General features: G+C 45.5%; 1 protein-coding gene across 3 annotated transcripts in view; it reads right to left on the bottom strand.

The window, feature by feature from the left end:
- Nucleotides 1–3,984: 3,984 nt before the first annotated feature.
- The window catches only part of LOC135904231 (uncharacterized), a 121,801-nt gene continuing 100,648 nt past the window's right edge, over nucleotides 3,985–25,137 (bottom strand). For 2 of the 3 annotated variants that reach the window (XM_065434871.2, XM_065434873.2), the window contains 2 exons: nucleotides 22,890–23,118; nucleotides 3,985–4,086 (listed from right to left, as the gene is read on the bottom strand). In XM_065434871.2, coding sequence (XP_065290943.1) covers nucleotides 4,063–4,086; nucleotides 22,890–23,118 — 253 coding nt within the window. In that variant the 3' untranslated portion in view covers nucleotides 3,985–4,062. The remainder of the gene's footprint in view (nucleotides 4,087–22,889; nucleotides 23,119–25,137) is intronic. The other variant, XR_011509018.1, reaches the window with a different exon arrangement.

Genomic DNA, 25,137 nt, shown 5'->3' on the forward strand with positions numbered 1-25,137 from the left:
CACCAGATTTCACAAGATTAGAAAGAAGGCGCCATATAAAACAACAGACGAAGGAAGGGGACACGAGACAACCACGTAGCGCCTACGTGGTTGTCTCGTGTCCCCTTCCTTCGAATGTAGTTTTATATGGCGCCTTCTTTCTAATCATGCATAACCAACTCGCCCACTAGCACGTGCTCAGAAATTTCACAAACATGGGGATAGTTATGAAAGCGCACAGGAATGCACAGGAATGCTGGAGTCCACCATGCATCTATCTCTCTAACTCAAGTTGAATGTGCATGCTTGAGTAAGATATGTAACACTTGAGTGATTAGTTTCTTTTAATGTTAGCTTAGTTTGTGTTTCTCCCCCATTTGTAGGCTTTCGTGTGTGTTGCTGTGTACGTATATAATTGCTTCCAGAGTGGCTTTCTAGTTGCTAATAAATTTAGAGAAGGCAACGTTCTTCATTTTGTGCATTAGACAGCAAGTGAGCATGCTTCGAAGGATGTTAAATTTTGTTGCCATAAGCAACAATGACACATATAGACTGCTTGCTGTAGGTACTCTTTACAGCATTAAGAATATATATCATGCTGATAACTCTGTGCACAATAATTAGACAGATCCCATGATGTCTGAACTGTATTCTTGCCCCCACAAAATCTTGTCAGATGCATAACTAAGGACACACACCAGAAATCTTGGCTAGCCATTCCCGATTATGGTCATGATCTCCTACCACAAAGCAGACTGGTCCAAGGGACAACACATGTAACTTTTATCTGATTAAATGTAGGGTATGTTGCACAAGATCAGGAGACCATGTCAGGTGTTAGTGTTGACACATCTACATATCTGTGAGCCTCATAAACTAATGTCAAAAGAAAGAGAATAATACCCATGAAATTCACTCTTGGTAGGACGGCAGGACCAGTCTCTTGCAGAGTTAAACAACAACCATGCGGCAGTATCATGATATCAAGCTGAATGATAATTCAGCTTGATATCATGATATCAAGAATAGTTTTCTTTGTACAGTATTGCACTGATAGTCTTGGGATACAATACCCATTGCTGAAGTAGGCCTTCCCAATTAGCATGACCGGAGGGCACACTTTCGAAAGCAAGAATGAAAACGGAGCCAGTTAACTATGGAACATGTGAATGCTACTCTGCAGAAGTTAGGAAAATGAACCAAATGGAATAGTTTAAAAGTAAGTGGTTTAGAGACAAAATGCCGTTTTATTCCATGCCAGAAAAGCAAGCAGAGGTTGAAATGCTTTCCACATAGTTGCAGATTTTCTGAATCATCACCCCCGCTTACTCACTAGAATAAATAAATCCCCGTCCCTAAGCACTTTAAAAAAACTGAACATGTATTGGCTGTCGCTTCAGGTATGAGTGTTTATTCTTTTGTACACAAATCGCATTCAGTCTTTCTGTTACTTATTTCATGTACTTTTCATTTTTTTGTGTATGTATCCACTTTGTGTACGATGCTTGCCCTTTGTGCTTGAGTGTTTTGTGCACTGGGGACGTGTCGAGGAAGGGGACCGACACTTAGGCACTCGTGCCTTTTTGTCAGCCTCTTTGACGGAGATTCCCTGTATTTCTTTCTGTCAAAATAAACATTAACATAAATACCTTCAAGGTGCATGTACAGGGTCTGTCCTGAAAGTAATGTCAGTAAGGCCATAAAAATCGTTTATTGAATTTATTGTTGCAAAAAGTGTTTAGAAATTTTTAAAATACTCTCCTTTTGCGTCAATACATCGGCTCCAGCGAGCCTTCCAGCTCTCGAATGCGTTGCGGTAGTCCTCCTCCGGAATGTCCTTTAATGCTGTGGTGCTAGCTGCCTTGATCACGTCCACTATCTCAGAATGATTGCCTTTCAGGGGTGTTTTAAGGCGTGGAAACAGAAAAAGGTCGGGGTGGGGGGGAGCCAAGTCCAGGCTGTACAGGGGCTGTGGGATCGTTGGCACCCCTGCTTTAACCAGGTAGTCGCTGACGATGAAGGTACTGTGGGCCAGCACATTATCGTGGTGCAACTTCCAGTTGTCTGTGTTGTCCGGCCGGATGCGCTGAACCCTGCGTTTCAGTCTTTCGAGGACATCCACATAAAATTCGGAGTTCACAGTGGTTCCAGGTTCTTCAAACTCATGATGAACCATTACGCGGATGTCAAAAAAATAAGGATGAGCATGATCGACCTTCATCTTTGATTTGCTCATCCCGGCTTCTGACGATGGCACGAGTACATGTGCCACTCCGATGATTGCCTTTCGGTCTCCTAGTCATATTCAAATACCTAAGTCTCGTCACCTGTAATGACGCTGTCCGAAAATTTTCGATCACGTTTGCACATGATGACATTTTCTTGGCGCGTTTCAATGCGGCGTGACTTTTGGTTGTCAAAGAGCACTTTTGGAACCATTTTTGTGCACACTTTCCACATGTCAATATTTTTTGTAATGATTTCATGAACTTGAGTTTTCAGAATGTTTACCATGTCGGCCATTAAACGAACACTTAATTGTTGGTCTAACTTCAACAGTTCCCTCACGCGCATCACATTGTCAGCTGTAGTGGTCGTGGATGGCCGTCCAGCGCAGTCCTCATCATCGACCTAGTCTTGGCCTCGCAAAAATGCCTTGTGCCACCGAAACACTTGTCTATCTAACAGGGCATGTTCTTTATAAGCAGTCTTGAGCATAGTAACAGTTTCCGCAGCAGTCTTGCCAAGTTTTACGCAAACCTTGATCGTAAATCTTTGTTCTAATGAGCGCTACATTTTCACTTGCACAAGAATTAAAAAAACAACGCTCACGGACAAGTCCATCCAACGCTCTCCAATGTTCGGAGCACACTGAGCGACCGCGCACTGTTTAGCTGGATTCCGTCACTACCAGTTTCAGCTGGTTAGACTGCGCTCTTACGAAGTCACGTCACAGCAAATTTACTGGCATTACTTTCAGGACAGACCCTGTACGTGCTGATAGACAGACTTTAGATATAAATGTTGGGAACCTGGATGGGGGTGAGGGACATGTAAAGGAAAAGCAAGATGTATAAAGTAATTATAAAGGTGTATAAAGTATTCATCTCTTTATTCAGAAATTGGTCAGTGGTGTCTGGCTTCTCTTGTTCCCTGGCCCTGAATGGTGAATACAAATTATATATATATATATATATATATATATATATATATATATATATATATATATATATATATATATTGTGTGCAATCAAGCATACAATCATTGCCTTCTACCTGTGCTAACAGAAACTTGGAGGTTTCTTGGACACAAAGAAGGGCATTGTGTTGTCATGTTGGAAGACAGTTTTCTGGAGGAAGGTGTGTCGGCCACTGACAGAAATTTTCAAGAAATGTATGCCACTCTAGCTCTAGCAAAACGAAACGCTTTATTTCCCGTCAAGCGAAAGGTGTTAGCTCAACGTTCTTTCGACTTTCGACTTTGTCATTAGTGCAGACATTCGGCACATCCGATCTTCAATGGGTTATATTTCATATATAAGATGCGCCGCTGTGTAAGACGCACAGGCAGAGTCATCAGAAAAGACCACGTCTTATACGCTTGAAAGTAGGGTAAGCGTTCAATGTCCTAGCGCAAATGGCAGCGAGTCTAATGCTAACGATCTTCTTTGGCTGGGTTTTTTCATATTAGCGCTGGAAGAAGTGATTTCATAGATTCCAATAACCATAAAGATTGCCTTGTTTCTCCAGAATAATTTCTCCCTGCTTCATTCACCGACCGTTCAATCAGAATTTCTTGTTGGCAAACACATGTAACTGTAAAAATGTTGTTCTAAAAAAGCAATTATTCTGATTTAGCTGCTAAAATTTGGTCCACCGATCTGATGTCATCAAACTCGGAAACTTATGAAATATATTCATGCTTCTGTACTTACTCATACATATATCATACATCTAAGCATTCACTGAAGCATGAAAGAAGGAGGACTCTGCTGTGAACGCTACTTGTTTTCAGAACCGAGTGGTAATTTTATTGAATCTGTTTAAACGTTGACCAGCATCCGAGTGATGTGGCTATGGCTATTAAGGCGTGAAGTATGGAATTTTCTGGAAGAAAAATATATCGAATTATAACTTAGCAATTTGTATAGAAACAGAAATGTTATATAAAGAACGTGCCGTTTAAGGATGTGCGTGTTTTTACAGTACCGCAATAAAATGGCAATAATATATTTGTTCTCATTATCATGACCGCGAGTTCCGTCAGATATCTTCCGTGGGCGTTCATCGATATTGCGTTTCAAGCTTCTTGATTTGAATTACAGTGATTGAAATCAAGATAAGCCAGCGATATCAGCGACAAGACAACAAGGCTTGCGTTAACTTTTTCGCATAAATGCTAGCGCATAAACATAGCTTTGCGCGTATTCAGAAGCATGAAGCAGCATATTGCTTGACGTATTGAGTATTGCGAAGTTGACGTGAATATCCGGGGTGGTAGATTTCCTTGAAATTCCTACCGCTTTCTCATTGGCGCTGTGAAAATGCGTTTATATAAACAAATGAGTAAAGATACGCAAAAATAAAATTGTTCTATGGCTTTCCTGATAGCCATATCTTGTCGGGCGTAGAGAAAGACTATATTTTGCTGTACTTCAGAGACAAGTTTGATACGCCCATGATGAATGTCTGTATGACCCATTAAACTGAACTACTTTCCTGCTGATTGAGCAGTGAGCCGTCATATGTTAGGATAAATAAATCGATCTCTTTCGCTTCAATGAGGCAGACGTCAGTAGCTAGCGCCAAGAGCGCTCTCAGTCACATCTGACGGCAAGTCGCTTGCAAATCCTGATCGTGATTTACCCAAAGAAAGAGGTTCGCTCTAAGGAATAGTTCAGACGATCTGGAGTGGTTGAACAAATGTTCCTGATGTAGTAAGCGGACTTGGCTCTTTAAGTTAGATGTCCTCTCCTTGCACCGAAGACATTCCTTGCTCAAACAGTGCTGACGAGTATTGTCCTATGTGGTACAATGTCCTCATAATTCAAACACAGGTTCGTGATGCCTACGTTTGCTTGTCAAAGCTATTCTAATCCGTACGGGAGAGTGCCAATTAAGGATATTTGGATAAACCCCGGCTTACAGGATAAACAGCGCATGGAAGACACGCGAAGCCCGAGAGCATCGATAAAGAATGAATAATTTATCTTGCTAGCAACTTGTTTCCTTTTCGGATCTTAAAAAGAAGCCTACCATTTCCATGTCATCGTCTCTGAGCGTAACAATGCATGGCGAAAGCCGAACGTAGGGTGTGTTCAGGATTCCGTCGGGTTACCTTGAGTGCGACATACGTTACGAATAAGATGTCCTGTGGAACGTTCGGACTCTCTGGAAACCCATCGTCCACGTCTGGTCTTTTATATTTCATTCATATTGAGGACATGCATTTTTTACGTGGCCCACGGTGCACATAGGAAAAATGTCAAAGGTGCTATTGAAACATACCGCATCTCAACGTTCCACAACGTATGCGAAACCAGTGGAACTATATTTTTGTGTCTTAATAACCTCTACATTCGCCTTGTGTCTTAATAACCTCTACATTCACCCTGCCATTTTCGACATCATGTGCATTTGCGACTTCCCGTAGTCTGAAGTCTGCACTCTGTGACGCTATTTCAAAATTGTCTAATTCCTGGCATTCAGATTTGAGCTTCATGTGAACCACCATGTCAACGGAACTTATTTTAAGTGTATAGATACGGTAATAAATTGGAATGACTATTACAACGGCGATTAAGCGATTGAACAAGAACCTACGGCTAGGCCGAAAACTTACGCTTTTGTGACCACCGTATCTTTCAAGGACCTTCGTCGATCATCAAAATTAATGTGAGGGATGTTCATGCATAAATCAACGTGCCATCCAAATTAATATTCGGGTTCCTTCATTTATTCTACATTACTTGACAGTTTCGCCGTTGCATTGTCATTTGATTCGGCAAATCTCTTGCGCTTTTACCTGATGATATCACAATAGTTCGTTGAAAGTGGCGAGATGCAGAAGGTAGCGCAGCGCACGTTTTTCAGTGTTCTCTTTTCAACAATCATCGACCCAGTGCTCATGAAAATATAAAAGTGCTAGTTCTCAATCACGTAATAACGAAAAGAAATAGAGAAACACTTAGTTAGCTTGCGTAGTGTGCTCAGGTCACACTACGTGGTGTCGTAGAGCGCGTGGCCGTCGACTCTGCGTAAGAGTGTGGGACATACAAATGTTCCACTACGTCGGCATCCGCGATCTGTACTCCAAACCCGAACATGCTCCTGGAGCTTACATTTCGCGTCATGTTCTAGCGGACAGTTCTGCCGCGTGCGCATCTTTAAGTGGCACCTAACGCAATGGTGAGCTGCGGTGGTACGTCTGCGTGCTGGAGGCATGCGGGCCTATGCCAGCATTGTCTTAGTTCGCGCAGCTCCATAGCATGGCCTAAATCGACGTCAGCTGTTCTAAATAAAGCGATAATGTTATTCAACTCCGCGAGAGATGAAGTTTTAGATGGCTGCTAAGGTAAAAGCGAATGTCGTACATTTGGCTGCGTTGCTGACTGCGAGCGCAGGGAATGACAGGACAACAATACATAAATGACAGCAAAATAATCAGATATATTACGCTACGTAAGGGTTGTTACATCAAAAACGGTTTGCGCAATGAGAAGAAATATGTAAGACAGGGAGAGCTAAAAAAAATAGAAATGCGAAAATTGTGCACTGTTGGGAATTTCGAATTTAGCGATGAGTTTAAATAAATGAGGCAAATCATGGAAGCTTGATGCCCAAAAGTGCAGTCCCCTATGTATTTCGTAAAGTATGAAGGTTGCGGTTTCATGCAAATCAGCGGGGCTCATGGTTCAACAAATTTGGAATAAGCCGTTTCAGAGGCGAATAGGTATATTTTGTAGGTTTTCCTGTTAGTGTAAAGTATTACTAATAACAGTTCCTAATGATTAAGAAGACAACACGTAGTTATATGTAATACAAAATTTCCGGATAATTGTTTTATTCACGGATAGCAAGCCGCATAACATTTGTTTACACATAGTGTAAGCATCCAATACATGGTCCTCAAGGAAATAAGTAGAAATATGTTCACGGAACAATAACTGTGCAAAACATTATTGAATAAATATGTTTAGATAAAGGTGACGCTCAGGCCTGTAGCGATGGGTTGGGGATAAGCTCGCCGTCGTGACCGAAGACGACACGTTTTTAACACCGTGAACACCGCCAGCGCCGAATAAAGGTCTCACTCCAAGCCTGAACATCTTGATCCAGCCTCAAACATCAGTGAAAACATCAAGCCATCGCACTGTCTTCCACCTTTTTCAGTGTGCCATTGGATCAATTGTCTTTTTCTTTTATTCCACAAACTATACTATAACAGCTATCATGGTCCTCTTCTGCTAATTCTTTATAGTACTTCCCGCCGTCTTTTCAATTGAGTCTTTGTACAGCGACTTCATGGATATACCAAATCTTGCAAGCATTCTTTTCTATGAAACACTATTGAAGACTGAGAAAAACTTCCTCAGACAGTTGTCAAGGAGGTAAACACGTAAAACAGGTAAAAAGTCTTACATACTTCTTCATTATCTGATTTCTAACGAATACTTTCTATGGCGATTAGCATTGATCCCCTACTTTGGAGGTTTTTAATCTATCTATCTATCTATCTATCTATCTATCTATCTATCTATCTATCTATCTATCTATCTATCTATCTATCTATCTATCTATCTATCTATCTATCTATCTATCTATCTATCTATCTATCTATCTATCTATCTATCTATCTATCTATCTATGCCTGTCGCACATTCTCCTGCGCTTACAAATGCCACCGGCGACTCTTGCCGAATCGTTTACATAGCTGTTATATTACCCATAGCCTAATTTCTCTTAAAGCCTTCACCGCAATATTTCTGTTCCTTTCGGAGTTTGCAGTCGCGCTTTTTGTGCGCTTTAGGAACATTACGCGTTAATATCATGCCATATAACCGACCTGCCACCTAGGAACGCTTCTAAATGCACGTTAGGGTAGGAAGGCGTGCGCCGCACTAGCATTGATTGCCGTCGAAATGCTCCACGGCAGAAACTACGCCCTCATGTTTGTGCGGGTTCTTCGCGAGCACATGTGGTGACAGGAAAGCGTACGTGCGAGAAGCAGCTCTGCACGTGTTTTTATTTCTGTGCTCGGAAGGGAGTGCGAATATCAGCGCAATGCTTTGCCGAACAGCCGAGTACCATTTCTCATCGTTTTAGGTCACACACTGGATTGTTGGCGCTTGCGTCTGACGTAACATTAGACAGGTCTGTCAATCAGTCCGTCCGTTGGTCCGTCCTATTACATCGACCCATGGGCCGAAGTTGCGTGCTAGTTCGGGCCACTAGGCATGTGTTTGTGGTCGTAATGCCATCGCGGTGATTGTATCACCGCCAGCATTACAGCATGGTTATGCGAGAGCCTCACGCATATTAGAAGGACCCACTGGTCGAAGTTCTCAAATAGCTTATGCCAGTGAAGGTATGCACTCGTGGTGGTGATGCCGTCTTGGTTGTTTCATCGTCGTGTTTCCAGCCGTGTCAAACTTGCATCGTCAAGCTTTCGTCGTCCCGCTAAATACATCATAAAATCTTTATTAATTCGTTGCCGTACCGTCGGTGGGACGCCGCTGTGGTTTTTCGACCATCACCCCAGGCTTGTCATACGACTCTCGTCACGCCGTTGTCGCCACGCCTTCTACGTCAACCCTTCTCAGAAATTCTCTAATAACTTTGTTCACTAGTTTGTGCTCTCATGCATGGTGCCACCATGCTCATTCCATTGTCGTACCAGCTTTGCCGTACTACTGTCATCCTGCCATCGTCGTCATACAGTCGTCATGCATTTGATGCTAAACGTCCCTCCAGTTTTCTCATGCGATCCTCATCATGCCGTCATCGTCCCGACGTAATTGCCATAAACTTTTTAACGCGACAGGGTTAAGGAGATCGTGTCGCAGAAAAGCCGGTGTCGTCGGCATCGGCGTCCACGGTGTTGGCCGTGAACGATAAATTCTAGAGGGCACTTCATGAATAAAACACATCTTGTGAGATGGGCTGGTGGGAATCGAACCAGGGTCTCCGGAGTGTGAGGCGGAGACGCTACCATTCAGCCACTAGTTCGTTCTTTCAAAACGGGACAAAATTGCCTCTAGTGAATGCGGTGTTGCCTTAGAAATGTGCCGTAGAAATTTATACTGAGGTGTATATCGGTACTTATGACCATGTAACTTACAGAAGTCGCAGTTTCACGAGTAGCGAAGTACGTTTCCGCTAAACTTCTTCGCTCAGCGCACACACAGAGCCATCTTGCGGCAAACACAGACGCCACCCTCCTGGCAATGTACGGCGCTGCCCCGACACGTGGCGCGCCACTCGCCGGATGCCCGCGTCCACCTTCAGGGCGCTTCGGGGTCCGGCTATCTCTGCCGATCGCGACGTTTGGCTGGCATAGCGCGTTTGAGTAGGCGGTGCGAACGGGGCGCGATAACGCTATCGCGTTCCACTCTTGAAGGCGAAGCTTAAGCGTCCTCCATTTTTTTTTGCCAAAGCAAGTAATCCAGTGCTACATTCTTGACGAGGACAGGGAAAGACATAAAGAGTGGTCGGCCTTCCCATACTGTTTTTCAGTGTCCTTAAGAAAAAATTGCGTCAGCAACAACAGGAGGACGAAGGAGACTGTAGAGGCCTACCAGATTGCAAAATTAGAGGAAAAGTGCGTAAGCAAGCCTTCGGTATCGCTACCTGAAAAGGAGATACGATTCCTCGGTTTATCTTTGTGACCACTGCGGTACATGTTTTCCCTATGCTTTGCACACGTGTACGGTTAATCGAAATTCACCACTGAATGTTCCTCTTTGCTGTTACATTTGTTTCCGCTCGTATGGTGTATATTTATCGATGCGTGCGAAAATAAAATCCATAGCTGAACGCCAAGCGCTGTGTCTGTGTATCTGTTTCTTCCTACGTCTTCGTACTGTCGCGCTTATACACTCTACCATGGATTCTAACAAACTAGACCGCCAAAGTGTTTTATTCGCCAACAAGTCCCGCAACGTGTTTTTCTAATTGAGTCACCGTCATGCCATTCTAATCGTACCCTCCTTTTCATCCTATTGTATTCATACAACTGTCATGCTACCGTCTTCGTTGCGTCCTTATCATGCATTGGTCATCATATTTCCGCTTTTAGAGCATTGTGTGATGCGGTCGCGCTTGCTCCATCTTCGGCATTTTAACTTGCTCACCTGACACTCGTAATTCCGTCGTAGTCCCACAGTCATCTTCATACCACTGTTGTCATGCTGCTCTCTTTGCAATTTCATCATTTCGCAAACGTCATCCCAGTGTCGTCATGGTTCGTCAAATGGTTTCATCATTCTATCAACATCATTATAAATTCTTCATTGTGTGGTAACTGTCGTCATTCACTTAAGGTTATGCCACCATAGCCATGCCATCAGCGTTATGCATCGGCATGCAACAGGCCTCATGATACGATCGCGCATGTTTCTTCATCATCAATGAAGCTTTCTCATCCGCTTCTTGTCATAGCTTTGTCGTTACACAGCCTTTGGAATGAAGTCGTCGCCGTACTATCCAGTCCCACATACGCCATCAGCCCTTCTCCTCAAACCTTCGTGGTCACGCTATCGTCGTTGTAACATGTCAAGCATTTAGGAATCGTATCGCCATACCGCCACTGCCATACTAGGACGTTCTGGTGGACTAGTCGGTTCATAGCTTTAGACGTTTCTTATAACAGCACGAAAAAAACTAGGACACAAGAAAGAAACACACACCACACCACGAGCGCCGAGTGCCAAGTGTGTATTTTTTGCAAGCAAGCAACGTATATATATATATATATATATATATATATATATATATATATATATACACATTATTCGGGAACCTGTGCACGTGTCCGCATTGTCACTCTCAAGTGTCCCGATAAACATAAGAACGTAAAAGGTTATCTGCTGGGGAACAGTGTATCAGAGATTGCGACAAGCGATCGCCAAAATAACCATGAGCCAATCTTAGAGCATTATAAAAGAGGCAGACATAACATAAAAAACAGAAAGAAAAACAGGCAGAGATTGCTAAAATGTGAAGGACAACGAATATTGCACCCAACAAATAACCAACGTAAATGCGAAGGATGAGGCCATAAAATTGTTTTAAGAAAGGAAAAAGGGCAATACAAAAACAAGAAAACAACGTGACAACAAACGGGGAATATCACGCCGAGGAACAAATCTGGAAATGACGTCACGAAAGGATGAAGGCTCAACATATGGCTTAATGAAAACAACCATGCAAATTGGGAATGACGCCCACTATAGAATTTACAAACGTGACTATGGAAAAAATGAGAACTAGTGAAAAAACCAACGCTCGGCTGCACTCACAGCACAAAGCACCTACAACAAACACCAAAAAAACAAAAACTGAAAACCTTAGACCGCCAAATTTCTTAAAAATACATATTCCAGAAAAATCACTTCTTCTGGAAGCAACGAGACCGATCGCGTACTAATACATGTGTCGTTATTCTTTTTGTACGCAGAACGCTTCGACAATCTCCTTCTCAGTCTGATCCCTCGACTAGAACAGAAACGTTGTCTTCATCAAAATGGGTTTGGAAAGGTTGTTTCTTCCGCGCTCTTTCTTTCCTCCGCATCTGTCACAGTGCAGGGTCAACGTGCCTCCTGCCTTGTTCTATACAAGCCACTGGTGTTCGCGTGCCCTTTCACTGAAATACCTGCCCGTTTGCCCAATATAAATGTTGTCACATGTCAAGGGAATTGAATACACTACCCCACAAACACAATCTGTGCAGTGCGTTTTGGAATGGTTGAACATTGTGGCGTATTCTTTATCTTACCTTTAATAATGGGGCACACTCTACTGAGCTTTCATCTAGCCGAAAAAAATGGCTTAACTTGCTGATTGAAACTGGTTTCTAACTTGTGCTCGCATGATTTTTTCAGGGTGGACACACAAACTAGGCTATGTTGGCTCTCTTAACTAGTTTGGAATGTGCACTTTGAAATGACAGTGGGCCCTTCTTTGTCGTTGGGTTGTAATACCAACAGATGTGTTTTGGATAAAAATTATGACGGAGCTCCAAAAACTGAAGGGTGTTATATAACGCTGCCTAACTTGGGTGCCGCCTCGAAGCTCATTGGAATATCTTAAATAGGTGATCTACCGCATTATTAGGCTTATCTTGTGCGGGCACGTAGGCTACGACTAAGGAGTCATCAACATAAAGGAAATTGCGCACGACATGATTCCCGAAAAATAATTGCTGAACTCGTTTATCAAACGCTAGCAGATATATATCTCAAAGAATAGGTGAAACTGAAGAACCTATACATATTCCAGCCATCTGCACATAGTGATTTCCATAAAAGGCAATACTGTGGAACTCAAATAAAAGCTTAACAGTTCGAGGAAATCCTCTGTGCTCACCCCTGCCGTATTGTGACATTCGACTTCCCAGGTCTCTTGAATTTGCTGCTTAATAGCTGTGAACAGACCATCATGTGGGATTGAGTAGGACAGGTCCTCGGTGTCAATCGAGAACCCCTTTGTAGCCCTAAGAAATTTTTCTTCCTGGTGTCTGACGACTTTCGTGGAAGATCGGACTATAAACCGGTCCTTGCCAACTATCATCTGCAGGTTTCATTTAAGAAAGTTCCCAATTATCCTTTGCGAAGTGTCTTTTTCTGAAATGATGGATATCAGGGGGCTGTCCAGTTTATGTGTCTTTCCAGTCAAGAAGACCTCGAGGTGGCTTGTTCCTTCGCTCTCAACTACATTCCTTAACGAATCCAGGTGAATGCTTTTTCGAAACTTGACGGCAAATCGTTTCTGTCTCTTCAAGAGGAAATCAGCAATCTCGAAAGTATTTTTTACAGCTTCAGTTGCCTTTCTGTCAAATGTGGCAGCAGGCATAACCATGAAGCCTCCTCCTTTATCCGCCTGTCAGATGGAGAGGTCATTTTTCTTGATGTAGCTCACTACTTTCCTTAAGGGTTCTTTTTCCCTCGCTGATCACTTCAGGTGCACTGCAGGCAGTCCACACCGTCCCCCATCAGCACGTTCCCGCTTCTTTTCCAGGACTCGCTGCCGCACTAGATGCACCACGGCAAGAAGCTCCGATCGCTCAGGTGCCGGCTCGAATGAAGACATCGGCCCTTTTTCGAGTATATCCTGTAAGTATTCCCCTGTATCCCCTGTATGTCTGTAGGTCATACCCTATATCAATCGAGTTTCGCACATCAGCAAAAAAAGTGGCCAGCTGCAACGGGTCAAGATCGTTTTTTCGGCCCCATGCATGCTCAGTAGAGTGTGCCCCATGGTTACAGGCAAGAGAAAGAGTAGGCCAAAATGTTCAACGATGCAGAAAACGCACTACACAGGTTGTGTTTGTGGGGTAGTGTATTCGATTCCCTAGACATGTGGCAAGATTTATTTTGAACAAACGGACAGGTGCATCAATGAAAACGGGAACACCAGCTGGATGCAAAGAACAAGGCAGGAGACACTTGGCCATGCAATGAGGCAGATGCAGAGGAAGAGGGTGGAAGAAACAACTCTTGCAAAGCAATTTTTCATGAGACAACGTTCCGGTTCTTTGAGAGGTATCACAGTGAAAGGGAGATAGTCGAAGCGTTTAAGATATAAAAACGGCGACCAATCAATCAGCCCGCCGTCTGTCTCGTTGCTTCCAGAAGAAGTCAATTTTGGGGAATATGTCTTTTAAAAAATTCATTTTGGTGATCTGGGGTTTTTGTTTTTTGTTTATTTTTGTGTTGTTTTTGTTGGTGTTTTGTGCTGTGGGTGCCGCCGAGCGTTAGCTTTTCAACAGGTATCATTCTTTCCATAGTCACGTTTGCAAATTCAACAGTCGCCGTCACCCCGCTTTCCCTGGTTGTTTTCATTAGGCCAAATTTTGAGGCTTCATCACTTCATACCGTCATTTCCTCATTTGTTGATTGGTGTGATATCCCCCTTTGTTGTTATGTTTCTTTTGTTTGTTTGTTTGTTCGCTCTTTTGGCTTTCTTCAAACGATTTTATGGCCTCATGTTTCGCCTTTACACCGGTTATTTGTTAAGTGCCATATCCGTTTTCTTCACATTTTCGCAGTCTCTTCGTGTTTTTCTATTTTATCTCGCCTTCTTTGATGATGCTCTAAGATTGGCTCATGGTTATTTTGGCGATCGCTTGTCGCAATCTTGGATACACTGTTGCCCAGTACATATTCTTTTACGTGTTTATGCTTATCGGCACATGTGAGAGTCACGATGCAGACGCGTGAACAGGTTCGCGAATGATATGTGGCTTGCTTTCCAAAAATAAACAGTTGGCAGTCTGCACTGGTGGTATGGTGTGTGTTTCCTTCTTTTGTCCTCGTTTTTTCGTGCAGTTATGAGAAACGTCTAAACCATATTCATAGTTTCCAGATCGCTTTGTCTATGTCATTCTCTTCTGGTCATTACATCCACATCATCAGTACCCGCCGCGGTGGCTTAGCGCATGTGGGTCTGCACTGCTAAGCACGAGATCGCGACGTGACATCGCAGCTGCCCCGCCCGCATTTCAATGGGGGAGAAATGCAAAAGTGTTCGCGTCGGGTGTGTCGGGGGTACGTTAAAGATGCACGTGTTTTGGTGGTGGTAAATCTTTATTTCGTCCACAGGAAGGATTTGGTTTGCTTTAATGGGCTTCCAGGGCGTGTGAGGTGGCCAACCGATCAGTTCCCCTAGTGCCACCTGTTATGGTCGTGAGGCCCTGTCTGTCGGCGACTTCCAAAACCCAGCTGACGACCTGCAGTTGATCCGCAGGGTCCGAGCTGGACATCGCATCCTCCCACTCTGCTCTTTAGAGAGTTGCCATTCTCGTTTCGGTTTTATATTGTCGCAGTCGAATAAAATGTGTTTTAAATCTGCCTTTGTGACCCCGCAGAGCTTACATTTGGGGGTGCAGACTCCTGGGTAGGCCTTTGAGTATATATAGGGGTTGGGGAAGGTGTTAGTTAGCTTCCGCCAGGCCACTTGTTGCTGTTTATTAAGGCTTCTGTCCGGCGGCGAGAGCGTCCTTCTATTGTTTCTGTAATATAATATTATCTCGTGGTAGTTGGTCTAGCTCTCTGGCCGACGTCAGGACCGGCTCGCCCACTGCCCGGTTGACGAAACCTTGGACTAAGTTGTAGGCCACCTCGTTCCCAGGATGCGACGCGTGGGCCGGAACCCATATGATTCTAATGGGTGTGGCATTGAAATTTTGCGGTTTTAGCATTTCTTTGGCGGGCTTGTGGACCCTCCCTTTTGCAAAGTCTCGAACGGCTGTCTTCGAGTCGCTAAAATTGTGTTGGCTTCAGTGCTTATAATGGCTAGGGCGATGGCCGCTTCCTCCGCCTCGTGTGCCTTTTTGCTCCGCACAGAGGCGGCTGAAATTGGTTTTAGGTTCATGCCGATGACGCCTATCGAAAAGGCATCGTGATCAAAGAGCTCTGCAACGTCCGTACAGACTGCCTCCTTAGGGTTTGAATATTACCTGTGGAGGGCTTTGGCTCGCGCCTTCCTCCTTTCTGCGTGGTGTCCGGGACGCATGTTTTTCGGGATTGGATCCAGTCTCAGAAACTTGTGTATGTCTCTAGGCATTTGCAAGGCATCCGTCTCTATGCATTCTGCCCTGTTATCCAAGGTTCTTAGTATGTGTCTTTCCGTGGGTCGTCTTGTTAGCCTGTCGTACTGTGCGATTCTGAGCGCCTCAACTAGCTCGGGAAGCGTGTTTTGTATGCCTAACATTAGCAGCCTTTCTGTTGACGTATACTTAGGGAGATGAAGAGGTGCCTTGTATGATTGTCTTATGAGGCATTCAACCTTGTTCTCTTCCGCTGCCTGAAGTTTGAGATAGGGGAGAGAATATACTATGCGGCTGAGCACGAAAGCCTGCACTAGCCTCTTCAAATCTGTTTCTTCTATTCCCCTGTGTTTGTTAGCTATTCGTCTTATGAGCCTGTTGGTTTGTCCAACGCATGCGACTAGTTTGTTTAGTGTAGATGCGTTTTTCCCTTTGTTTTGAATGTACATTCCCAGGATTCTGAAGGTTTGTACTTCTGGAACTTTTGTACCATCAACTCTAACATCCAATTCTGCCGGGAGATCGTTTTTCTTAGGTCTGTGTCTGATAACTAGGAGTTCGGATTTTTGTGGCGAGCACTTTAGTCCAACTTTCCTGGCGTATCCGGTCACTATATTCGCTCCCGTCTGTAGCGTTCTCTCGATATCACCTTCGTTTCCCCTGACTGTGCAGAGGATGATGTCGTCTGCGTAGAGTGCCGATGATAAGTTTGGTATGGCGGCAAAAGCTAGGCCATTGGTATGCGTTTTATGTTGAACAGAAAGGGTGACAGCACTGACCCCTGCGGTGTGCCTTTGCTTCCTAATTGTAATGTATCCGACTTGATGCTTCCGAATGTTATTTGAGCCGTTCTGTCGGTTAGAAAAGCCTTGATGTATGAGTATATTCTCTCCCCCACGTTCAAGTCGGAGAGGTCATTCATGATGACATTGTGGTTGACATTATCGAAGGCTTTGGTGAGGTCCAGTGCCATTATTGCTTTAGTGTTGGTGTTATTCGGTGTGTTTATTACCTCTTCCGAAATCCTGAGCATTATATCTTGCGTAGACAGGTTGGGCCGGAAGCCTATCATCATTTGCGGAAAGAGATTGTGCTTGTCCATGTGGTCTTGTAATCTAGATAGCACCACGTGCTCCAACAGCTTCCCTAAGCATGATGTTAGGGATATGGGTCTGAGGTTGCTTAGTTCGAGTTTCTTGCCTGGCTTGGGTATGAATGTTACCTTGGCGTGTTTCCACGTCTCTGGCAGCCACCCACACTTCCAGCACTTGTTAAAGTACTCCGCGATCCTCTGAATAGAGTCCTCGTCTAGATTTCTTAGTATTTTGTTCATCACCCCTTTCGCTCCTGAAGCGGGGCATGTTCTAAGTTTCTGTATGGCCGCCTTTACCTCTGCTACCGTTATGTTTTCGTCAAGTTCAGGGTTGGGGTTGCCGCTGTAGTTGGGAAGTGTCAGGGTTTTTGTTGTACATAGGTATCGGTTTTGTAATTCCGTTATCATTTCTTCGTCATTAAGTGGGCTTGCATGAATTATGCGTGCTACATCCCTCTGGTGAGCGGCTCTGCTGTTTTCTGGGCCTAAAAGATGTATCAGAAGATGCCATGTGTCTTTGAGCCCCCAATTTCCCGCTCAATTGATCGCGTGTTTGTCCCCATTGTTGTATTACTAAGTTTTGAGAATGACTTTCGATTTCTCTTTCTAGTTTGGCTATTCTAATCCTAAGTTTTCTGTTGTGTTTTTGTTTCATCCATCTTTTTGTAAGCTATTATGTGCCTGCCACATGTGTAATGATCTGCTGTCAGCGGCATTGTTTTCGGCTGCTATCTCTATCGTCTTGGTGTTGTGCTCTGCGTCTTTCAAGAGTTTGTGAATCCATTCATTTAGGATTTCAATCTTCTTGCCATCTGCGTTACCCTGTTTCCTTTCTCTGAATTTATCCCAGTCTACCACGCGTGTCACCCTTCTTTCTTTGTTGAGCGTACTGCTGGGTGTAGTGGTCTCTATAATGTAATGGTCGCTCCCTAGGTTTTCGTTCGGGTTGTGCCACTGTGCGTCTACTATGTTTTTGCATAGGGTCAGGTCAGGGCATGTGTTGGCTTGCACACTGTTCCCTATCCTAGTTGGCACCAGCGGATCTGTCAGCAGCGTGTATCATTCATCCTGAAAATGTTGCCAGAGGCTAGTTCCTTTTTTAAATTTGTTCTGTAACCCCATGTCATGTGTCGTGTGTTCATATCGCCGACTACTATTAGGGGATTCGTATTACTGATTTTTCTGGCTTCGTTCATGGCTTTTATTATGGGGGAGGATCCCGCTTTGCGGGTTCTATATATGTTTAGAATGAACAGCGGGGCCTCGCTTCTTTTTAGCGGTATGACCTCTATCAGGAGGTAGTCTGCACCGTTCGATTGAATTTCGTGCTCTATTGCCATTAGATTTCTATGGGCCAAGAAGGCCGTGAGTGGTTTTTCTTCTTTGCCGTTGTATAATCCCGGAACTTTACTTGTTTCCTGGTTTCTTGTAGGGCTATGACATCTGGGATTTTTTTCTGTTTCAAGGTTTTGAATGTGGAGCTCTAGGTTCTCCCGCTTTCCGCGGAAGCTCCTACAGTTCCATTGCCATATTCTTATCTTCGTCTGGCCCTTCCCCATGATTGGCATTAGGGATGGAGATGGACTATGCTGTGGTGGAGGTCATGGGTCCTGGGGCCGGGAAGAGTTTGCCCATCGCCTTAACCATTTGCTTGTCATGTTTGTGTACTAGCTCGTTTGTAGCCGTCGCTGCGTTTGTGAGGACTCTTACTTGTTCTGCTAAGGTTTGATATTGCCCCCTGGTCTCGTTTCTGATAGCTGTGAGGCGTGCTTCTATGTTTGCTTCAATATTGTTTGCCTTTCCTCAATTTTGTCTAATCTCGTTGCCACTCTTCTTCTTAGGCTCATTACTTCCTCGTGATTCCGGTTTTCGTGATTCTTTGAGTCTTCAATAGACCTCTTTTTTGCCGGTGGCCCTCTTGCAGGTGAGGGTGCCCTCGAGCATGCGTTTGACGGGGGGAGGGAGGCCTTCCGCGGTTCCTGTGTTAAGATCGCGGGTTGTTGAGCAATATATGTTTACTTTCTTGCTGCTGTTGCGTTATTGCCTTCATTAGTTCCTGAATTATTCTTTCCTGTTTTTGTATTATTGCCTTACGCTCTTTAATTTCATTACTTGCGTGGGAGGATTGCGGTGTCCCGCTCACCTGATGGGGTGCTCCTTCCGGCCAGGCGTTCGGTAGCGCCGGGTAGGACTCCAAGCGGTCTCGTTTCTCTCGGTCGTTACCCTGGGCTTGGTTTCTCGATGTGCTTCTGCCTCGCTCTTGCTGCTGCTGTTTCCGGTGGGCCGGTAGCGCTCTCTGTCCCTCCGGTCGCTGAAATTCCACTTGAGGCTTGCCATTCCGTTTCTTATTTCTCTTGGCAGGTGGTCTCTCATATCTGATCTTGCACTGGTTGGATCCCGTGAAATGTTCTCCCTTGCACAGGATGCACTTCAGCGTCCACGTTGGCTCCTCTTGGACCGGATGCCTATCGCCGCACCTGTAGCAGAGGTTTCTTCGTTCTTCCGGACACACGTCCGAGCGATCTCCCGGTCTTCAACAGTTGTAGCATGCTTCTACTTTTGGGTCTGAAGAGGCAGCAGTTGTGCATTCCTCCGCCGAATCAAATGGAGTCCGGGACACTTGGTGTTGGCGAAAGTGATGTGCAGGGCTTTTGATGATTTTCCCATCCTTCTTGCGTCCACAATCTCTAGCTGTGGTTTGACTTTAACGATGTCGTCCATGATCTTGGCGTGGCTTTGGTCTCCTAAAACGTGATACGCAATCCCTTTGATGCTGTTGTCCGGTGCTGCTACGTAGGCACACGTAGAATAGACTTGGTCTTGGATTTTGATATGTTGTACTTCCGCGTATTTCCCTGCGCGTTCCATAGAAGGGGTGCTCCTGGTAAAGGAGTTGTTAAAAGGATTGATCCTTACTTGGTCGTGCTGCTTGTACTTGGTCGTGTTGCTTGATTTCTCCAAAGTTCATTCCGATGTCCAGGCACAGAGCGTACAGTAGTGTAGTGGCCGTGTGGTCTCGGAGGCGAAGTCCGCCTCGCACCCGGTGTACAATTAGTGGTCGTTCTCGGGCAAACGCGGGAGCGGCTTCTCTTTATATGGGCGGCGTCACCCCCCTGGTCTGGACGGCCTTGGCGGTGGCGTCCGTCGATGTCATAGCTGTAGCCTGTTGGGCATTGGCGTCCCCATGCTTGGGGTGAGCTCGATCATGGGCTTAGATGGCCGCCTGTATCCATAGGCTTCGGTCTTCATATTCCTCCGGGGAGATTTCTTCTCCGTCTACGGCGAACTCCATCGCCACGGCGTCGGTGGTGGCTCGAGGGGCCGGTGGCGACGCCGAAAGCGTCCCTAATCGCGCTAGGCCTGGAGTAGGCCCAGCTCGACTAGTTGCGGCCGGTGAACTAAAATGCCCCTAAAGGGGCAAAAATGGGTCTTCCGTGCCTCGAAAAACAGCGGCAGGGTTCCAGGCACTCTCCATGACCTTGTGGGAGCAGGTCCAGGTCTTCTGGTACAGATAGTCGCTCGGAAAAGACCAAGAACTCGGGAGCCCATACGGAGCGCATCCGCACGACTCGACCCGCCAAGCGTTCTTCCCTCACTTGTGTTCAAAATTAATCCCGAGTCCGCCAATACGGCGTGCCTTATATTCAAATCGGCGTTCATCCAAGTAAAACCGCGGAATTAGCTTAAATGCTAGTTGGTTGGCTAGCTCGCTAGTCATGATGGAACATGGCGCCGCCTCTTTGAAACAACGACGTCACGCAGAATGAACAAACACGAGTGGTCTATTGCAGCTGTGGTTTTAACGTTGGGCAAATCATACATGAACATGCCTTCCACCGCATGCGTGGAGCAGTTCAAAGAAGAGAACGACACACATTTTCGACCACTCATCAGAGCAAACAGCGTTCATGCCACAGAAAACATCATACTTCACAAACTTTTGTACAGCATGAAAAGGAAATGAAAACAGAAAAAAAGCGATATAAGCGCACGATCTGGCGTTGCCTAATCTCCTTCTCTCTCTCGTTCAGATACGTAAAAACCTTTTTCTTTGTCAGATAAAGCGACCGTGGGCGAAACATGCACATTTCCAGCGATGCTGTTAAGGGCTACTTCCCCCAGGTTCATGCCCGTGTAAAGACACAAAACCCCCGAGACAGTGCGGTTGCGGGTGGACGCGTGGCGGAGAGGAAACAGGCGTTAAGCCCTTCTCATACCTGTGCCAATCACGAAGATGGTGCAATGCCGGGCCAATCCGCGACGGAGGTGCAGTTCGCCATTAAGGGGCCCACATATACAGTTTCGCTGGTCATCATGCTTCACACAGGGAAAGGGCACCGAGTTCTTCCTTTGTCTTTGAAATATCAGCTCCGTCTATAATGTTGCGTATACACTGTTGCAGTATACAGGCTGAATGAGGATCCAGGGTATTGCTCTTTACGAAACGCAAGCGTCAACGCGCGATGCCGAGAGCAACCTCGTTCTCCTCTTCTTCAGTAACTTTTCTGTGCCACATCCTGTGGCATTATGCCCGTATCAAAACAAAAACAAGGAAAACATACATAGCCTTCACGTGAGAGCGCCGAGATGACCTAGGAAGAACACATAGGCTATAGTCACAATCACTGTGGTGTGCGATATAGTCACGAGGCAATGGGGGAAGAGCCACAGCATAAACTAACCTAAGCGGCTGAAAACTTCGAATATTAGGAGCAATAGTACGGTTTCAACCACACAACGTACACAATCTCAGATTGCGGTTGTTGAAGTCGAGGAGACTGGCTTCCGTCAGGTAGGACTTTGTAATTCACGACACTGATTCGCTGCAACACTCTGCAAGGTCTGAAGTAGCGACACAAAAGCTTCTCGCATAGTCCTATACGGCGCACGGGAGTCCAGACCGAAATTTGGTCACAGGGTTGGAACTCGACTTGTCAATGGCGGAGCTTGTAAAGGTGCGCATCGATGTTCTGTTGTTTCTTTGTGCGCACTCTGGCAAGCTGACGGGTTTCTATATATGCCAATAAAAGATAGGCAGTTTACGCCTAACTTCTCATGAGGCAGGTTGTTCTTGAGAAAAGCTTACCCCGATTTATTAAGGTTGCTCGGAATTCCAAGTACACCAAGATTACAAAGTCTACTAAAGTAAAAAGTCTAGCTTGACGTCCGATGACTTCAGAGTCCCCTGTACTGCATCAATAGCTGTTCGGAGATCTGTTGTAACCGCTACACATCAATCAACCGACCGTGTCTTTCATTCAATGCTTGAAAAGCGGTTTGTATAGTTTCAGAACTCTCAGTATTTTCAAGGCCAAAAGGCTTTCAGGGCTTCAGGTAAAAAATGCTAGCCAATATGGGTTCTTGGCCTTTCATAAAGTTCTTAAACATTTCGTCCACCGAAGGTCCAGGAATTTCTTTGATGACAGCGCGAAGAACTAGCTTGCTGGAGCAAAGGCCCCGATACCCACTGCACAAGCGCATGTGCGGGCAGGGCAGAATAACTGTAGATTTATCGCAACTACGCACTGAGCAGCGGGAAATAAAGTGCAAAACGAAGGTAAATGGCGTAGTTAGGGATCGTTGCCCATCATCGCCGCCGCGCCATCTGAAAAATCCCACGGGAACCTGCCCATTTATACCTGCGGCCTCCGGGGACGTCAGGAAGCTGAGATTGGTCCAGTGGTGTGGAACACTCGTGCCAGTGATGCAGGGCCCTGCTAGGTTGTGGATGACAGTTGCCTTGTTTGGCAAAATTTGCGATGCTGATTGCGCCCCGCTGACACCGCGTGCAGGCCCTGTGCAACAAATATAAATGGAATGACCAGAAGTATTTGCCGATCAGCATCGCCGTGCCCTGTGCTTCGCGGGCGTTATCCTCGTGCGCGCCGGCAAAGATGTGGTCAGTGGTCTTGCTTTGAAAGCGACAAAGCCTGCTTGTAGCAAGTTTGTGTATAACGTAGCGAAACAGCGGCCCCCAAAACAGGTGACGCGCGTGCTCTTCATGTCTGCGGAAACTGCGATATGCGATCTGTGAAATGTAAAGATACTAACCATATCGTAGCGCTTGATGTACACAGCAGGGGAGAATTCCACCTTTATGTAATGGGCACCTTTATATTCGTATATGGTCCGGGAGGTGTAGTCAAAACTAGTAGTTACAATGTATGCTACGGGTGACAGGCGTATATTATAGCAGAGCTCAGAGTCCTTCGTCAAAGAAGCGCTTTGGAACTCCACTTGGTGTACATAGCCCTTTTCATCAGTAATTTTTAACCAATGCCTGCAATAATAGAGAAATAGGCTCCGCTGTAAAAAACTTTCTTCACATTTGATAAAAAGTAATGGTTCCGCAAGCTCGTTAGAACAATTAAATAAGGCAACTTCAAAAATCAGTACCTGTGTATGCGTGGGGAGTGCGTCAAAACTATACCAGATGACAGGAGAAAAATGATGGCCGGAAACACTTAAAGCTACCCAGGTGTGGGAATGCGAAGCATTATAGTTCCTTTGGTGAAATTTTTTCGATTGAGGACGCGTGTGATGCAGCACCAATATTTTACACGCTCATGCCGTGAAGCCGCCTTCTGCTTATCGGCCTCGCCGACACGTGTCCAATCGTGCACCCACCAGGCCACGCCTTTAGTCAGCCAGAAACGTGGCCCCACCGTGGCGTCGGGGAAGAGTGCCCACTCCGCACCACGGAGGCCCGTCTTCTATTCCCACCCATACCAATTGTTTCGATTGTTTTTCTCGGAGCCATTACTTTGTGTACAGGAACCTCCATGAGAAATCAGGTGTCAGTTACAGGATTCATGATGGCTTTTGCCTCCTTGCGCCTTCGTCAATTTTTTATGATCGCTTGGTCACGCCGTCACTGACCACGCCGGATTTTCGAGTAATGGGGCGTATAATTTTTTCGAGATAAATGACAATAAACACTCTTTGTGACACACAGTGCCGCCATCTGGCATTACTGAACATTGTTGTAGAAAAAATATTGGTGATAAATTATGGGTTAATAGGCCTTGTCGCGAGACTGCAGTCAGTGCCTGTGTAAAGCTACTACGCTTTTGTCTACTGAATACGTTTATGACGACGTTTATTATGGTCGGAGCCAGCGTTTGTTCCATCGAAGCCGTCTCGGTCATCGCTGTTCTATTGTCGGCAAATCGCAACTCTTTGTTCTGCATCCTGAACTACGCTCCAAAGGAACTCTGCACGTATGCCCTTTCTGAAGGCGGCCTACATAACGAGCGAACGTGCGAACTCTTTATTGCTGTGCTGTGCAGCAACTGCAGGCGCATAGCTCCGACCTTTTTATGGGATATGTCTGGTGGAAGTGGCTTGTTTCACAGCTAAATTTGGTACATGTTAATTAACAGTGAATTACTCACTTGGACAGACAACGACAGGCGCAGCGGTTATTGTAGTGTAACGCCCGCTGCATAACTGCTCATTTAGACACAATTACAAGAGGAGAGCTGGGAGCAGACTTCAAGAACATAACTTCCTCGGTATGCCTGACTCGAGCGAGTTGACCCGTGCTAACAGCGGCGAAATCCGTTTTCCGTGTCGGGGGTCGGACTAACCGAGGGAAAGGAGACATGGACGCGAGCGCACGAAAACTGTCGCACTGGTGTTGGGTGTTAAATTCAGAGTTGTGCAGTGGAGGGTCGGGAACAAAAAAGGAGGTCCCTGCCCTACGGCTGCCGTATTCTCTCCTTTTTGCCTACCTCTAAATATATGTGCGCATATTGTAAATATTGTAGCGAAGAAGACAGGCGTGCACTACAGGCGCATTCTCAACGCGTCGCTCGATAACAGAGGTCACGCTGGGTGCCCGACGCCTGATCAAGGGGCCAGGCTGCGTGTCGTGTTACGTTCTGCATTGTTAATTAAACCGCATCACAATTTTATAAGCTATATACTGATGTATATATACTATACTGATAGGCGACTTCAAAGCTACCCGCCGTGGTTGCTCAGTGGCTATGGTGTTGGGCTGCTAAGCGCGAGGTTGTGGGATCGCATCCCGGCCACGGCGGCTGCATTTCGATGGGGGCGAAATGCGAAAACACCTGTGTGCTTAGATTTAGGCGCACGTTAAACAACCCCAGGTGGTCGAAATTTCCGGAGTCCTCCACTACGGCGTGCCTCATAATGAGAAAGTGGTTTTCGCACTTAAAACTCCATTATTTAATTTTTTAACTTCAAAGCTAGGGTAGGCAAGATGAGGCTGGAGACAAGTCAGTGAGCGAATATGGCATATGCTCTAGGAATAGCACGGAAGAGTTATTAG

This window comes from Dermacentor albipictus, chromosome 10 (genome assembly GCF_038994185.2).
Source record: "Dermacentor albipictus isolate Rhodes 1998 colony chromosome 10, USDA_Dalb.pri_finalv2, whole genome shotgun sequence".
Classification (NCBI taxonomy): domain Eukaryota; kingdom Metazoa; phylum Arthropoda; class Arachnida; order Ixodida; family Ixodidae; genus Dermacentor; species Dermacentor albipictus.